General features: G+C 39.7%; 1 protein-coding gene across 1 annotated transcript in view; it reads right to left on the reverse strand.

The window, feature by feature from the left end:
• kcnh5b (potassium voltage-gated channel, subfamily H (eag-related), member 5b) overlaps window positions 1-18,245 on the reverse strand; it is a 143,226-nt gene that overhangs the window by 74,096 nt on the left and 50,885 nt on the right. Inside the window, exons 8-9 of the mRNA XM_008283422.1 lie at window positions 13,230-13,387; window positions 11,259-11,530 (exon numbers count right to left, since the gene is read on the reverse strand). Coding sequence (XP_008281644.1) covers window positions 11,259-11,530; window positions 13,230-13,387 — 430 coding nt within the window. The remainder of the gene's footprint in view (window positions 1-11,258; window positions 11,531-13,229; window positions 13,388-18,245) is intronic.

The raw sequence follows: 18,245 nt of genomic DNA on the forward strand, positions 1-18,245 counted from the left end.
CTGATGGTGGAACATCTTTCTAGAGCTCATGTTTGTTGAGGTTGTAAACATGGAAAAAGTTAAATATCGATAGTATTTGGTCACTCTGAGCACTGTAGGAGTCAAATTTGTCCAAATGTGACAGTTTTTCAATTATTTTGGACAACTCTCAAGTCAGCTCGGATGTCTGAAACATCTTCCCACAGTCGATGTGCACAGAAGAGTCGTTTCAACCAGATAAAATGACTTTTCAGGAGTTAGAGGAGTCCATTTATGTTCCAAAAAGACAGTTTGCATTGGATTGGAATTGCCTCACCGCAGTGTTTGATTTATTTAAGAAACACCACTAAGACTCTGGACGAACACTGGAGTCTGTTTTTATTCGCTGCACTCTTCGACTCTGCAGAGCTCTGCTTTGTTCGGGGAGGATTACAGCAGCAGCAGCAGCTCCTCCTCATCGCTTTGTGGTGTTAACCTGCTTCACCCGGAATCCCATTAAACCCCTCCGACACCTTTCTGTTCGGCAGCACGAAGAACTCGGCGGGGGTCGGTGGCTGCTTCTGCCTCTATCCTTATCTGTGGTTCCACCTCAGAGAGAAAATAAGAAAACTTGGTCATCGCCAATTAGATTTTGTCAAGTTAGAGGCTTGATTACAGCCTGGAAACGTTTTGTAATTCGATTCAGAGTTTCTTCGTGCCCTTTTCAGTTGGTGTCAAGAACAAGAATGCAGTAAATGGCGGAGTCGGGCGGAGGGGAAAGATTACAGGGATCAGCTGGAGGAGTTTAATAGAAAGGTTTTTACACAACGCTTATGCAACGCCTGTCAGACCGTAATCACCGTTATTCCTTAAGTGCAGCTTACGGAGTGGAAGAACTGTCAGCCAGCGCTTTCATCTCCTCCGCAATCAAACCTTTGAACGGACGTTTTTCGGAGGAACAAATCGTCGCTGTCAGACCCAAACCTTCATTTTAATCACTTACGATAACGAGGAGGATGACGCGCTGACAAATAAGCGGCTGTCGGGATCCGATCAGAGGCAGTTTGAGACGCAAAAGTCTCCGAGACAGTTTCTAACATTAGTTTTAGTCCCGTTTTTTTAACGACACACTCATGTATTGAGTATAAAAGTTTGGGAAAAGCAGCCCGACACCAAATATCTGCTGAAGAAGAAAGAACTTGGAGGTGCATCCTGTCAGACGGTGTTAGATTTGCTCCTTGGACTCATCATGTTGACGGTTTCATGGGTTTCTTTGTGGTGAGCACTAATTTATACTGTCTAACTGATGTCAAACAGAGCATTTAATAAAGGCTGAGCAGTGACAAACCAAACTGCAATATATCTTGTTTTTTTATCTATTTGAATTTCCCTACGATCCCCTTTAAAGTCGTGGTCTTGTGCAGTGATGCTCTGCTCCCAGCGCTCCTACAACATCTGGAATCCTCCCTGTCAAGCTCTACCTGCAATAAACGCTAAATGTCCTGCACTGTGTCCACATGGTGAGCCTTTAATTTGAATGTAAGTTTGAGAAAGACGCAGCAGAGAGCAAAATCTGGTGAATACGAAGTGCGATCAAAAAGTTCCAAGACTGTGGGGAGCAACCTGAAAGTCCTCCCTGCAGCAGCCTGGGTTTGATTTTAGCCTTTTTGCAGAAGTCCTGTTGTGTAAACCTGTCGAGAACCCTTCGTTTATCTCCTAGCATGTACTAAAGCAGTGCGTAGACCCTCGAACCTCGTCTCCTTGCACGGTGACGCTCTGCTCCCAGTGCTCCTGCAACACTTGCAATAGTTTCTAGAAGTCCTGTCGTGTTTTTTTTTCCAGTTCAAAAATGACTTTCACCAAAGAAGCTGGGCTTTGTGGCCCAAGTGGGGCTACTGTCAGCTGTTGTTGGGTTAGATTTTGGAAAATATCATGATTTCAGTTCAGTAAAACTCTTTTTACAACATGTTGGACGTTTTTGTTTTGTTGTTTATTGAGTAGCGATGATGTGAAGATGATGAAGAAAGATACCGTCTTGTTGATATAAAAAGAAGTTTGTTTAAACAAGTACAATACCTCAGATGCCCGTGAGAGGATTCAAAGCCAAAAAGACCTCCAGAATAAAATCCAAAACCCTCGAGGACAAACTTAACCACTGGCTTATACAGGGCAGTTGTTTTTGTCAAACTAAGAACCACTGATTCATACCATATGGGAAACCCAACCTTTAGACAATGAGGCGACTTTCCTTCGGCGACCTGTTGACCTGATAACTCTTGTCGAAACGCTCCAAACCATATGTGTAGCCCTTGACCTGGGGAAGCCTATCTGAAACCTTCAAAACTCATGAGGTACAACATCAGATACCACAGTTTCCTTTGCTGAATCCATCTAGTGTACGACTGTTTGACTGAAAAGGAGCAACCGTGAAGTCGTAAAATGGAAAATGTGCATTAACTAGAAAGGTTCTTGCTATAAGTCAACGACTGTAGAGCCTACGTTTTATTTAGACAGCAGTTTAGTTGCATAAGCGTGTCAGTTTCCAGGCGTCACACTCCAGCATAGCTTCCCACTGCGAAGGTAAGTAGCAGATAGAGTTCAGGATCAGAGCTCCTGTTCTCAGCCACCCGTGTGGATAAATGTGGGCGATTCTGGAAAAGCCTCCTCTCGATGCAGAACGATGAGCGGCGCTAATGCAGGGCCGATCCACGGCCTGGTTCGCCGTGCGACCGCCGCATGCAGCAGCGCAGCTCCGATAGTGCTGCATGAGCAGAAGCATCGGGGCTGAACGAGCGCTCCCCGCCGCCGTCGGCACTCGTGTTGCTGACTGAACAGCATCAAAGAAATCTGAAAGAGAACAGTGTCGCTTCCCATCAGATCACTGCTGCAGCTCCATGAAGGTTTCAGAGACTCGTCGATGGTTCCACCTCATAGCTGCAGTTAGAAATATCTGACGTTTTAATTCTCTCCCGACAAAGAAAGGTCTCCTCATACTGACCCTCTGCTTCTGGCTCATTTTCACTCACTGTTGGTTCATTTCTCACTGCAACATGAAGTCCTGCAGCTCAGTGGGAACAGAACAACCTGAACAGAAAGAACTTACATTTCTACAACCTTTCTCTCTGCTCTGCTCAACATCAGTAGAAAGATGTTCCACCATCAGATGTAGAAAGATGTTCCACCAACATATGTAGAAAGATGTTCCACCATCATCTATAGAAAGATGTTCCACCATCAGAAGTAGAAAGATGTTCCACCATCATCTGTAGAAAGATGTTCCACCATGCTGGATGTATCTCCAACAACTGGCTCCTCTGTTCTCTGTTTCTGATCCAGGCTGCATTTATTTACTGATCCAGTAGGTTTTATTTTCCTCTCAGTCTCTCTCTGAGGAAACACTGGCTGCAGTTCAACCTAAAATCTCTGAATTTTTGTCTCAACACTGTTGGTCACCGCTGAGTCACTAATGGCTTAACTGTTGCACTAAGGAGCGCAGAAGATTTAGTTTTTTGCAAAGTTTCTTTGGTGAGAACCATTTATTTGTCACAAATTTTTAAATCTAAACGTGGAATGAAGTCATTTTGATGACATGGGACCATTTTAAGCTGAGCGTTGGCTCCGTTTTCCAATGAAAATTTAAAAATCCCAGATAAACCCCAATGGGAGGCTGAAAATCCAGCAGTTCCTTCTGTTTGTACGAGCTTGTGATTCTAACACATGGTGTCATTTGTTTTGTGATTTTTTTTTTTTTGGCAGTTTTTGGGCTTAAAGCGTTAAAATTACAGACTACAAACTGAGAGAAAAGTCGTTTTGGTTTCCTTCATTTTCCTTTTCTATTAAATGTTATGTTGATTTGAAATATGGCGAATAGAAGCAGCTCCTGGTTGTTTTATGTGTTTATTGTAATGATGAGAGACGACAGGCTGAAAACTCTCCACCTGTGAGTGAACTGAGACCAGACAGCGTGATGTGGTGTCGTGACTCCTATAAAACATAAAAATATCCTGCCTCCTCGTGACGGGATGTAATTACACATAATGGAATTAAGTGGAGATCATTACGGACGATTATGCTAATTGCTCCTTAATGGCACTGATCAAAGTTTCATGATGAGCACGAATGTTCAGGTTCACGACTCGCCGTGTTTCTTCAACATGTCGCCTCCTGAAGGGAACTCTGGATGCGTCCACGTTACTCTGGTTCTAGAAACACCAGCTAACGCCTGGTAGAAAGTAAATATCAAATAAATCACGCTGTGTTTGAGCGTCAAAAACCAGCTTCTTCCAAGAGGTTTTTATTTTAATGCCACTGGAATAATCTCACAGAGGTTATTTTACATTTTGCAGAAAAACTACTGACCAAAACTATGAATTAAACATTAAATATCTGTGGTCTTATACACCATGATTTACATTTATGTTTTATGTTTTTTCGGTTCAGGCTTTGTCATGGTGCCCTGTGGTCTGAGTAGGAAGAGGCTCCACCTGGTGGAACAACCAGGTACTGCAGCTAAACTTGACTAAAACGTCTGGACGTGTCTCCAAAATGACTCAAAGTTGGCCTAAAATCTCAAAACTTGTTCATGTTTTCATGGAATTGAATTGTCACACCACAAATAAACTTGAAAATGACTGAACTTTTGTCAAAAACAACTTAAAAATTGTCCAAAATTATTCGAAACTTGTCCAAAACACGTTGACACTTGCTAGCTGAACTCCCACAATGCTCTCTGCTCGCCAGCATGACTTCCTGTAGTCTGAGTGATGCCTCCTCTGGTGTCTACATTATTAAACAGGAAGAGGCTCCACCTGGAGAAACAACCAGGTACTGCAGCTAAACTCAAAACTTGGCAAAAACATCTTGCAACTTCACCAAATGACTCATATTTTGTCTAAAATCCTCAAAACTTGTTTATATTTTCTTAAAATTGAATTGTCCAAAAAAAACAAATAACTTTTGTCTGGGGCGACTTGTCCAAGATTACTGAGAAATTGTCCAAAATGATTCAAAAGTTGTTCAAACCACGTTGACACCTGGTAGCTAAATTCCCACAATGCTCTCTGCTGCCATCATGGACTTCCTGTAGTCTGAGTGACGCCTCATTAATATTTATTTCTATATTTTTACTCGTCATTTTGTGTAATTCAGGCTCACATAACGGAATAGGTTGTGCTCATATGACGGTGTAAAAGATAAAGTATCCCCAATGATAAATAAAAGCGAGTAAACCTGCAATAAAACCTTCAAAATAAGACAGAGAAGACGCGTCTGTGTTCATGAACCAGCCTCGGTTTGCTCTGTCTCAGCTAAATTAACAGTAAATGCAAGAATTTCCCGACTTTGCCTGAGTCCTGTCAGTTTAAGGGAAATTTAAAGTGTTGTTCAAGGTTTTCTGGCCCACTGAGGAAGGTTCTGGTTCTGTTACTTTAAGGTTCAGGGGCTAAAATGTCTGAAAACAAGAGAATAAAAAAGGTTTAAAGACACAGTGGAACCAATAAACCTGCACTTTGCACCTTTAACTGATAATCTTTCAACATCGAAGCCTCCAAACCTCCTCCAAGGTCGACCACAAACCCACCAGGACTCTCCAGGACTCTTCAGGACTCTCCAGGACCAAAGGACCTGGAGGCCGAACATCTACTCGGCTTCACGCCGCCCGCAGACAGACGATGTCGCGTGAGATTAACTGGGAGTAAACGGAGGAGGAGGAGGAGGATGTGAAGCGGCAGCACTTGACCCAGATGATCTCTGTCTGGTCTCGTCTCCGTCTGATCTGAGGAGCATCTCAAGTGATCACAATCTCCCAAAACTCCATTTATCACAATCTAGGAAGACCATCTTCATCCAGACGGGTCACAGAAACACGCTTCTCCTGACAGATTTAACAGATTTAACCGTTTACGTCCTACCTGTCTTTATCTGTGGAGCAGTGAGAGCGCCACATGACCAAAATAAATCAATAAAAGAATAATAAAATAAAAAGAATAAATGAAATAAAAACTAAATAATATGGCAATATAAAGCAATATTAATCAAAAACTAATTCATAAAAGAAAAGGATAATAAAAGTAGAAATATAAAGACAAATAAATAAAATTATAGAAAAATAATAATTTGTTTTTATTTATTTATTTATTTATTTATTTATTTATTTATTGAATGTATTTTCTTCATTTTTATTTTTTAATGTATTTATTTTATTTTTTAATTCATGACATTTTATTATTTTTTTAATTTATTTTCAATTTTTATTATTTTTAATTTTGTTTTTTTTTATTTTTGTAATTTTTCTGTTGATTATTTGAGATAAAGCAGATGTCCATCGTCTGATCACTGATCTGCTGAAGGTTGAGGTTTCAGTTCGGCATCAGAAACTTCAGAAACCATAATATTTTAAAAAATATATTTAAAAAAGTGCAAGAACTCTTTTGATTCTTTTTATTTGTTGTTTTTATGTGTTAAATTATGTTAAAATACCAAAAAGTTTGTGAAATTACATTTGCAATAAAAAAAAAAACTCTAACTTATGTCTACACATAATATCTGTATTTTAGTATATTTTATATATTTCACAAACATTTTTTGTGTTTTATAATTTAATGTAAAATTTTCTGCAATTTCATTTTAAAAAAAGGAAGAATCGGTATATATTTACAGTAAAAAAAAAAAAACCTTTCGGAAACACTGCAGGAATGAAAATGATCTGTTTCTTAATAAAAGCATGTAATTATTAAAACCTCTGCATGAATCCAGTGAAAGTTCAAGCTACAAGCAGCTCTTTAATACCGAACCGTTCTGCCAGTTGTTCCTCTAACGAAGCCTCCGGGGAAAAACTCGATAGCAAAAAGGAAAAAAAAGGAAAAAGAACAGCAGCATCCAGGCGGATGGAGCGATGGGTTTAATAATGGATGACCTGAGAGTCGCTCCTCCTGCAGGATGTTGAATTTTTAGTCACACAAACCCCATCAGGCCTCGGCGGCGTCGACAAAACACACAAAACGTTCCCTGAGAAAGGAACCGAGAGCCTCGAGAACCTGATTCTAAGTCACCGGCCCAAAGCTGATTGTTCAAAACCCACAAATATTCAAATTAAATTAATTTTTTTTCCCTCCGCTGGAAGCTTCTGAGAGTTTCTACCATCTGTAGCTTCACATCCAAAAATCAATCCTCACACAGACCTCTGATTTCATTTAAATAACACCAGATAAAATAAAAATAAAGACGCTTCCTGTATTAACGCCACAGTTCCTGTATGTACAATATAACAGGAGCACAGTGGTGAGCTATGTGTTGGAGCTCGAGGGCGTCTTGAGGGGATTTTTTTAAGTGTTAGCTAAACATGCTGTATCTCTTTTTTTTTAAGGACAGTCTCAGCTCTTCACATTTTATATTGTTTAATATGACAATACCAGGAGATTTTCGATATTGGCTTTTATATTAAAGAAAAAACACATTTCCTGCGATGAAATTGTCGTTTTTCTACATGTACCTCACCATAAACTGCACAGATTTCTTTACATGATCTTGTGGAGGAGATTGTCTGAAATCAGGAAATATAAGAACCATGATGGTAAGAAACTGTATGACTCAGAAACTGGAGGAAAAATGGAGGAAATCCGATGATTTTGTGTTTATTTTTCACACAAAATGTCAGAAGCTCGTTGGAGACGATGCAGAAGTTTTGCTGTTTTTCTCAGCAGGTTTACCCAACAACGCTTCGTAGTCCAGAAAAACACCTGGTATCATCGGACAGTGTGGGTTCTGCTGTTTATTTTAATATATAGTAAGATATGAGACAACGTGGGCTTTGTGAGTTATTAAGGTGAGAAGCAGGAGTTTTAAAAAAAGAAGGCGAATAAATTAGTAAAGATTTTAACTTTCAGACATCTGGTCTGTCTTCATAACTTGATTACTCTGGATTGAACAAACGTGGAAGTTTTTTAAGACAGAACATTTACAACAAAAGCAAAATGCTTCCCAGTAAAACAGACAATTAATACATTAAATAAATTAAACTAACGAGTAAATATTCAGGTTAAGGCCCTTGTGGTGGTATTGATGGTGGGAGTTAATATGTTAGGATTCAAACCCTGCAAAAACTAAATAAAATTAGCTGACTAGAAAATAGAATAACTAATGCAATTAACTCGAGTTCTTTAATTGAAGGACTCTAAAACTTTATTAACTGTGGAGATTAACATACAAAAATGAAAACCCGACAGATCCCCTCTGAGCAGCTTTGTTTTTCTTTTCTCTGCTCATTCTAGTGATGTATTAATATTAAAGGCAGACATTAATATCTGATGAAATGATTGCAGAGAGCTCATGAGTCATTCAGACCAGAGCGACTTCATGCATAACTCTGTGCGGGTCAAAACTACGCTTAAATTTCAAAGTTATTTTTCTCAGTGAGCGTTTGCGGTGCCGACAAGCATCTGGCATCATCTTGGCGGTCGATTGGCGTCGTTTCATTTAAAGTGTGCGACGTGTTACTGCGACACGTACTCCGAAAGTAACTAAACCGAGAAGAGGCGTCTCTGTTAGAGTCTGAGGGGTAAAGAACAAACGGGATTTTGCCAAAACTAAACGAGAAAATCTGCTCTAACGTCCCACAGACGAGCTTCTCTTTACTTTCACGATGTTGTGCGTCCGTTAACGAAGCTGCAGCATCATTTAGCTGCACTGGCCGGACATATCTGTCGAGAGCAGGGACGTTTCAAACGCCGCAAACCGCTGAACAATCGACGGCAACTAAGCTTGTGTTTGAATTACAGTTAAGGTTTGGCAGCTTGGTGGAGGAAACAAAAGGAACAAGAAACGTAATGAAGCCAGATGCAAACATTGTTCAGGCGCTATAAAGACTTCTCTGTAAAAAAAAAAATCCACACCAGATGAGTTTCTCTTCTCTTCTCATCGGCCATAAATATCTCATCTGTGTGTCATTTGTTCAGATGATTCCTCAGATTAAGCACCGGGAGCCCAGAGAGCCGTTCATCATGTGTGCCGAGGTCTATTATCCAGTTCACTCATCTCCCGTTTCATCGCCGCCTCCCGCCGAGCGGCTGCTAACGGCGTTAAAGAACACAAATCTCCCCGTTAGCGTCCTCCATTATTATAGCTCCACGGGGAAACTCGGCTCATATGAGGCTTCCGAGTGCAGGAATGTAGACGAGGAGCTGTGATTGGAAATAAGTTTAAACAGCAGACGAGTAAATTAGAGCGGTGAAACTTCCCCCCTGTGGCCTCAAACTTTGCAAAAAGAACATATTGCAGATGTTTTTGCTGCAGTTATGATACAGAATAAATACAGATGAAGGGTTCGTGGTTTACCCATGAGTATCGCACATTATCGACACACTTTAACACTTGACTGTTGTTATAATCCGAGTCTTGCTGCTCCTGAATGTTAGCAGTGTCTTCCACCGACTCTTAGCTCATTAGCGTTTAAAAATACTAGCTTAGCATAATTAGCACGAGAGTCAGGTAGCCGACTCAACCGGAAAGTTTTCCATAAGTGACTGGAAAACTGTCCAACATGACTCAGAATTTGTCTAAATGACAAAAACTTCAGCAGCAGGATTTCTTCAGCTCCAGACAAAAAAATCTTAGCTTAGCATAATTAGCTCGAGAGTCAGGTAGCCGACTCAACCGGACAGCCACTTGGGAAGTTTTTACAACTTAAAATGTGTCCAAAGTAGCTGAATTCGGGAAAGGAATTGGTGAAATTGTCCAAAGTAACTTCAAATTTGTGCAGACGGTGTTTAAAGAGGATGAACAATTACAGAAATGTACCCAAAATGTCTACAAGTGGCTGGAAAACTGTCCAACATGATTCACAAGTTGTCCAAAATGACAAAATGTCCACCAGTAGCAGTAGAAGGATTCCTTCAGAGCAGCGTTGATAGACAAGAAAATCCTAGCTTACCATTTTTAGCATGAACCTCAGGTAGTTAGCTAAAATACTGGAGTTCAGACAAAGATATGTTAGAACCATCTTAAATGATTTAAAAAATGTTGAAAATAATAAAAAATCATTCTAAATGTGTCCAAAATTACAGAAACCTGTCCTGAATGCCTTGAAAATGGTTCAAAGGGACTAAAAAATATTTTCAAAATGACAAAAACCTGTTCAAAATAAGCTCTATTTGCTCAGTGACTGAAGAAGTGATTTGCAACTGGCTCAAACTGAAGAAGCTAGCTAACTAAACAAGACGCCGTTTTACAGCTTCTTGTTGCAGATTGACACGCAATTTTTCTAAAATAGGTTGGTTCAGGAAAAAAAAAAATGCTTAAGTTGTATTAAATGATACAGACAATAACAAAAATGCATTCAAAATAGTGAGAAACTTGTGCGAAATGACACAAAAACCGTTCAAAACGAGCTAAAATTGTTCAGCAATTCAAAAGTTTCCCAAAGTGATTTAAAATTTGTCCAGTATAAGCTAAAATTGTTTACGTCTCACACATCACGCTGCTTAAAATGTCAGCACATAATGAAATTCCAGCAGCAGCAGCAGCATTCCCTTAGAGCATCTTAGCTTAGCTTCGTTAGCATGTGTCACATAGCTAGCTAACTTAATCACACAACCACCAGACAACTTTCTATAACCTGATACTGCAGAGTTGATAGACAGCAGTTAGACAGCAGGGAGGTCAGCAGACACACCTGGAACTCCATCTCAGTGAGAGGCGCCACCTGGTGGTACAACAGCTGATCTACAACATCTTTTCTGACATGTACAGGCCTTGGACTGACATCCAACCTTGAGTTAAAATACCAACAACCAGCCAGCACTGGTCATCACATTCAGATGTCAACACGAATATAAATTCCAACACCAGCAGCAGCAGGATTCCCTCAGAGCATCCTAACTTAGCATTGTTAGCATGACTCCCAGGTACCTTAACCAGACAACCACCAGACATCTTTCTATACCATGATCCTGCAGAGTTGATCAACATGACGACCACAGTTGGCAGTTCGACAGCAGGGAGGTCAGCAGACACACCTGGAACTCCATCTCAGTGAGAGGCTTCACCAAGTGGAACAACCAGGTACTACAGCTGATCTACAACGCATTTACTGACATGTATTGGCCTGACCAACCGATGGCCCCATCCAACCTTCAGCTAAAATACCTACAACCAGCCAGTACTGACAGATCACATGGTTTCAGATGTCAACACGAATAAAAACTCAACCAGCAGCAGCATTTCTATAAATCACATTCCAACAGCAGTAAAGGAGCCGTTTCACCCCAAAACGACCGAAACCACAGCAGCAGACTCAGACTACTTACATCCGACCATCATCATGGCCACGGAGAAGATCTTCTCGCCGTCGGTGCTCGGGGCGATGTTTCCGAAGCCGATGGTGGTCAGGCTGGTCATGGTGAAGTACAGCGAGGTGATGTACAGCGAGTCTTTACCGGGGCCGCCCTCCCATTGGCCGGAGCCGCTGGCATTGTAGCGGTACGGTGAGCCAATGCTGATGGCCAGCTGGTACAGCCAGCTGTCCATCTTGATGGTGTTGGTGGCCTCGTCGATCACCTCGTAGTCTCCGATGCTGTACCTGACGGGACCAAACCAAGAGTGTTACCGGGGTCACAGCAAACGTCTGATCTAGAGCTGAATACCAGTGGAACGAGCTTCAGTCATCCACCCGCAGTAGAAAGGAATCACTGCTTTTTATTCCCAGTCTGTTTGTTTCCAGCAGATTAGGAACTTCCCACTGGTCCCAGTTTACTGGCACTCACGTTTTTTACCACGACTACACAAAACATGTGACATAAAATACAAATAAGAAAAAAGGAAAACTTCAGATTTGTTGGGTTTTTACGTATATTTTTGTCATAATAACCTGAATAATTATCACATGCCTTGAGTGTTAGCTTAATATTGGCTTTAGTTAAGAGTCTCAACTACTTCATTACATTTTTGTAGGGTTTTAATCCCTAATATGTAAATTATTTAGCTAAAATCACCCCGTAAATAACACCACAGGGTCTTAAACTGAATATTTAAACTTGCTAGGTGTAATTTTATCAGAATCTAAACATGTTCAGGAAGTTTTCAGTTTGAAGAACCAGACTCAGACTGTGTCTCCTTGAAATTACATGAATTTATTCATTTGAGCCGTAATGATCCATTGATTAGTTGTCAGCTGTTAAATTAACCACCAACTAGTTTGATGATCATAACTATTTAAGAAAAAATGTCTAAATTTTGTGATTTCAGTTCCTTAAATGTGGATATTTTCTGGTTTCTTTCTTCCTCTGTGACAATAAACTGGGTAACGTTGGACAGAACAGGACATTCATCATCTTGGGTTTTGGGAAGCTGATCATGATTTTTCACTATTTTCTTAAAATGTCTAGACTAACTGAGAAAATAACGGACAGATTAATCTGCAAGAATAACTACAGAACAGTCTAATAATCAATACTGATAAAGTCCTCCAGTCATGGGAATCTGGTTAATCTGATCTTTATTCTTACTTTTATTTATCTCAAATTAATAATCTGTCAGTAGCTCAATAATTCAGCATTACACATTTGCCTTGTATAATGTTTTTAATGTGAAAAGCTGAGTTTTAACCCAAATTATTCGTTTTCCCCTCAAACGTAACCAAACAATGAGTCAAAATGAGTCAGAAAATAAAAACAAATTCAAACTTCTGGGTTAAAGTCCTGCAACTTCTGCCACTTTCACTCCTCAGACCTCCTCCTGAGGTTGGTTTAAACTGGAAAAACTTGCTTCAAACTAGACTTAAACGACCAGAGTTAAACGAGAACTGGCTGCATAAATAAAATGAGAAAACTAGTCAACAGAGGGAAAAACTCCTCTTTAAAAGTCCTTTAACTGTCTTAATCTCTATGTTATTTACGTAGAAACCTCTCAACGTAAACTCCCTCAAACGTCTGGGTTTAACAGAATTCCAGTTTCCCTTCATTTGCTGGTGAGAACATTCAATCGGCTGCTTCAGCGAAACCGTAATTATGGTTATTATAACCATTAATCATTGGTAAGAACAGACGGAGGAGGAACGGAGTTCGGAGCTCGTGTTGTTCCTGTTTTAGCCCCGAAGGCACCGAACTGTTTGCACCGTTCGCTCGTCTCCATGAGAACATCTGGAGCTTCACGGGGTTCTCATTGGAAGTCCTAGAACCCCATCAGACTCCAGACAACATGGCTCAGCTGTTTCCTGTTGGTGTGGATATCGTACGGCAGGTTTGGTTTGGATGGTTTCTGAAGGTAAAAGCTGAGCGTACCAGATGCAGGCGAGCCAGTGGGCCACCAGTCCGAACACGCAGACCAGCAGAACCAGAACAGCGGCGCCGTACTCCAGGTAGTGGTCCAGTTTTCTGGCCACCCGGCCGAGACGCAGCAGCCGGACCACCTTCAGGGAACTGAACAAGCTGCTGATGCCCTGAGGGAGTAGAAAGGAAGGAAACAAGGGTAGAAAATGGAGGGAACAGTGGTTATTATGGGTTAAAGTTGGTGGAAGTGACGGTGCTTCTGGTTTGCTAACGCTGCGTTCTGGTAATGTCATGGTTTCATTTGCTTAAACAACCTTCCAGAAGGCCTCTAATGATGATAATGATTCAATGTGTAATCCAGCCAAGGTCAGTTTGTGCTCTTTAAGAAAAAAAAGCAGGAGCAGGTTTGTGATCCCGGACGAGCCCCCAAACAACTGCTAACATCTTATAACCTTGCAAAGTACAGGTTCACTTCTCTGCAACATGAAGTCCTGCAGCTCGACGGAAACAGACGAAGGAGGAGAAAGAACTCAGAGATGTCTTCTGTCTGCAGGACTCAATTATTTCTGACAATTTTTATGCCTTTTGCAACAAATTTGAGTCGTTTCGGCGACGTTTTTGTCATATTTGACAAATTTTCAGGCATTTTAAACACATTTTCTTTAAATTTGGAGGAGATTTAGGAAAAGTTGTAATTAAGACGAATTCAGAAGTCATTTTGAGTCAATTCTGAGTAATTTTGAACAGTTTGAGCCATTTTGTAAAGATTGTAAGTAGTTTTTATAACAAATTTTCAGTGATTTTATAGATCAGAATAGAAAGACTTCATCGATCCCCAAGTGCATAAAATATAACAGAAGTATAAAATATAATAGACAAATATGCCAAGGTACAAAACACACAGAGTAATAAAAAAAAAACATATTGTGACTAAAAAAGTACAAAATTGAAAAATGCACCATAAAGACTAATTTTGAGTTGTTTTGAAAATAATTTCAGGAGTATGTCACAGGTGTCGACGACAGTAGGCAGTGCCATACATGTTTAAGAAAGCACAAAAAAAGTTGAGGTTTAGATTAAATATAATAACTAGATGAAATTCTTCATGTTAGGAAATGCAAACTGAATGAAACACCTTGAAGACGGTATTATCTGAACCTGAGTGTTGAAACATGCAGCAGATCTGATCAGCAAAAGGTTTAAACGTCCAAAACAAACGAACAAGTTCGATGAAACGCTAAACGTGCATCAACTTGTTGTGTTTCCAAAAATTCACCTGAGTGTGATGAAAACCGCCTCATTAATGTGTAACCAGGCTCTAACTGGTGCCGTCAGAAGCAGATAGAAGTTTTTATGAAGGTTATTGAAGACGTTGGATCAGCAGCAGAACAAAATGAGCTGGTTCTGCTGTTTTCTGTCCATCTACACATTCATATTCCCCCTTCAGACGGTGTTTTATGTTCATGTCTGAAAGACGTCTGACATCCCAGAACTGCTTTGATTTTGTTTATTTTACAGAAGCAGCACGAACACATATCTGAGGCCGCGTCTCAACAGCCATCAAAATTATTTCCAAATGTCGTTTAGGAATCTGAGCTCAGGGGGAAACCAGGAAAAGGTCTCAGCAGAAACAGAGAAAGGCACTCATTGGCCCCTGTAACCTGTCGTTATATCCCAGAACACAATCAGGAACTGAAGACATGAACCTGAAAGCTTCAACGGAGACAAGCGTCGAGTTTGGAAAGAGTTGGAATGAAACTAAAAAAACAAACGACACGAGTTAAAGCATCAATACGAGGAGGGTTTAGTGAAGCGTGACAGCTCACAGTCCAACTAAACTATATTATTAACTACGCTTTGGGGAAATTTAGCTCCTGCTAATTGTGATAGTTTGTGATTTATCAGAAGTATGTGTCAAATGCTGTTTATTTAATTGCATCAGTCATATATTAGAGAGGCTGACCTGGAAAATGGAGCGTCACATGCAATAAAAAAAAAGTCGTATTTTAACCCAAACCGTGATATTTTTTTAAACTTAAACAAACAGCCAACTGAATGAAACTTAAGTCGAACAACGATGACTCCTGAAAACTTGAATGAAATTGCATTTCTTGTGAAATGTAAATGACAACGCAGTTCAGATGTTTGCACACAAAAAAAAAAGAAAAGTTGGTGAAATCAGCAGCAAGAGTTCCAGAAAAAAATCAGGTTAAAAAAATGGAATACTGTAATGTTCAGAAATGGAAAACCAGTAAAAATAACAGCAAATATCTGAGAAATAATGACACTTTCAGCTGATTTAAACACAGTGAAAGTGAGGAATTCCGTGGCCACACTGTAGAAGAATGAATGAGGGTTTCTGCTGTGGAAATGTTTTCGTCTGGGCCTCGTTGTTTTACAGTCAACGTGTCAATTAGTAGTTTTTATTAGAATATTTTCTTTCAAATATAATAACAGTGATGCTAAGTTTACATAACTTTCTTGATCAATAATTGGCAGCATTATCAGTCAATTGCTAATGAACTGATAACACAAAATAACCAGAGTAGACTTTTGTCTTGTGCTGATGTTCCTGTTTGAATCATCGTACACATGAACTAGGAATCGACCATTAACCTCCTCAGAGTTACTCACATGTCAAACAAACGCCCTGGATTGATTTAAACATCCTTTAAGTATCATCAGAACAGTGGTGTTGGATTAGGACTCACAATCAACTAAACAACTCAAAAAAAACAAGCTTTTATTTGAGAACAGACAATATTTTTGTTGCACGATAACAAGCCCTTCCATGATGTGATGTTGTGGAATAACAGCCATCTGCCACATGTACGATTCACTGGGCTTCAAACCACCACGACAAAAGCGTCTTTGTGTTCGACAAGCGGCCGCGAACCACAACCAACAGCCCGGGCGGCAGCTTTTGTGTTTCTTTGTGTTACGTTGGAGTGTTATTGTGAGAACTTCCCCTGAATCCATGTTCCAGCCTATGGACGGACCTTTTCTCCTTCACGCCGCTCAGCGCCGACGTGTTGGAGGCCGCCGGTCCAGCAGCGCCGTGAAAAGAGTGGCGGCGCCGTTTGTTTACTTCGTCCCATTCACACTCGCTGACGTGAAAAATACGGCGAGTGTTGACGCTTCGGGCTTTTCTGCTCACTGGGTTTGTTCCCCAAACGGACTGAAGCTCAGAATCAGCAGCAGGAACAGTGAATGTAGGAAACCCAGACCGGCGCCGTCAGTGTGTTATAACATACGATGTCTCCACTACACTAAAAAGTAAAGGATCGTCCATTTTTCTGAGAGAAAAACGGTCAGTTCTTGGTTTGAAATGGAAACTGCTTGGACGGGATTGAACCAAACCAAAGACTACGTGTCAACAGTTGATTTTTAAGGTGACTGGACTTTGGGAAAATGGAAATTGGGGTAATTGTCACCTTTTTGGTTTGTGATTTAAAATAGAACAACCAAAAAAAAAAAGTACCAGTTTTATTCATTTTTGTGTTTGTTTCTTGGTTTGAAATAGAAAAACAACAACAATGGGCACAGTTTTCTGTTCTTTGTTTATTGGTTCAAAAAGAATAAATGATTAATGTGCTTGTTCTCTTTGTTTGGTTTAAAATGCAAAAATGTAAAGATGAGCCAATTTTCTTGTTTTCATATTTAGTATTTTGGGGTTTTTGTTTGTTTGTTTTTAGTTGTTGGTATGAAATTGAAAATGAACAACGGGTTCAGTTTTGCAATTTGTGGGAACATCTTCAAAAAATCAAATAAAATTAGGCCAATTTTCAACTTTCTGGTTTGTGGTTTAAACTAGAATAACAAAAAAATGTCACCAGTTTTCTCCCTTTGTTGTTTGTTTCTTGGTTTAAAATAGAAAAACAACAACAAAAACAACAATGGGCACAGTTTTCCCTTCTTTGGTTTAAAAAGCACAAACGATAAATGTGCTTGTTCTCTTTGTTTGGTTTAAAATGCAAAAAAAATGTAAAGATGAGCCAGCTTTCTTATTTTCATATTTGGTATAAATGGAAAATTTGGGCTTTTTAATTGAAAAAAATGTAACTTCTTCTCTCTGGGTTTTTTTGTTTGTTTGTTTTTAGTTGTTGGTATAAAATTGGAAATGAATAATGGGTTTAGTTTTGCAATTTTTGGGAACATATTTGAAAAATAAAATAAAATGAGCCAAGTTTCAACATTTTTTGTTTGAAACAAAAACAAAACAAAGGAAGCCCTCCAAACCAAAACCAAGCCGTTCATCACTTCATTTTAAACGGTAACGGCCGCTGGAAAAACAGAGAAACTCGCCCACTTTGTTGTTTGTTGTTGGTTTAAAACAGAAAGAGGAGAAAAAAATATATCAATCAGCCGATTTCTAATTATTTTGTTTGTTAGTTTAAAAGAGGAAATGTTGGTCTTGTTCTTGTCTTTGGTCACCATCATATCCAGACCGGGCTCCTAAAAACTAAACTGCATTTTCATTTACAACTTGAGGGAAACACGATTTATTTATGTAACAAACACATTTTCACTGTTTTGGCTCAGAAAACAAAAAGTTAGATGTGTTTACATTTTATTAAAATAAAACATATGACTTACTTTTTGGCAAACTCAGGTTCAGGAGTTCAGTCTGATTCTCTATAGAGTCCAACACACGTCCTGTTGCTGCTTTTCTTCAGCTCTGGTGAACCAACTATTGCTGCTTCATGTAAAATGCATCACTGCAGAGAAGAAACGTCGCCTCGGAGACCAGATTTAAACTCTGGGAGGCTGAAATATAAAGAGATCTACCTGCAGCTGAAATAAAAACTTTGCCAAAGTTTCTAAGTTCACTTCTTCATATCGAAGCTCGAAAGCTTTAAAATAAATCTGGACCAAATGAAATGGAGGCAATACGTAGAAAACTGGATTCTTCACTTTGTTTGGAAACCAAAAAGAAAAAGTTTGTTAAACGGGATGTTTGTCAGCATAAAGTTCATGGTCCAGCTGTGTTACTGCCACCATCAGGAAGGAAACACAAACTACCAGCTG

This window comes from Stegastes partitus, unplaced genomic scaffold (assembly GCF_000690725.1).
Source record: "Stegastes partitus isolate 25-593 unplaced genomic scaffold, Stegastes_partitus-1.0.2 Scaffold310, whole genome shotgun sequence".
Lineage (NCBI taxonomy): Eukaryota > Metazoa > Chordata > Actinopteri > Pomacentridae > Stegastes > Stegastes partitus.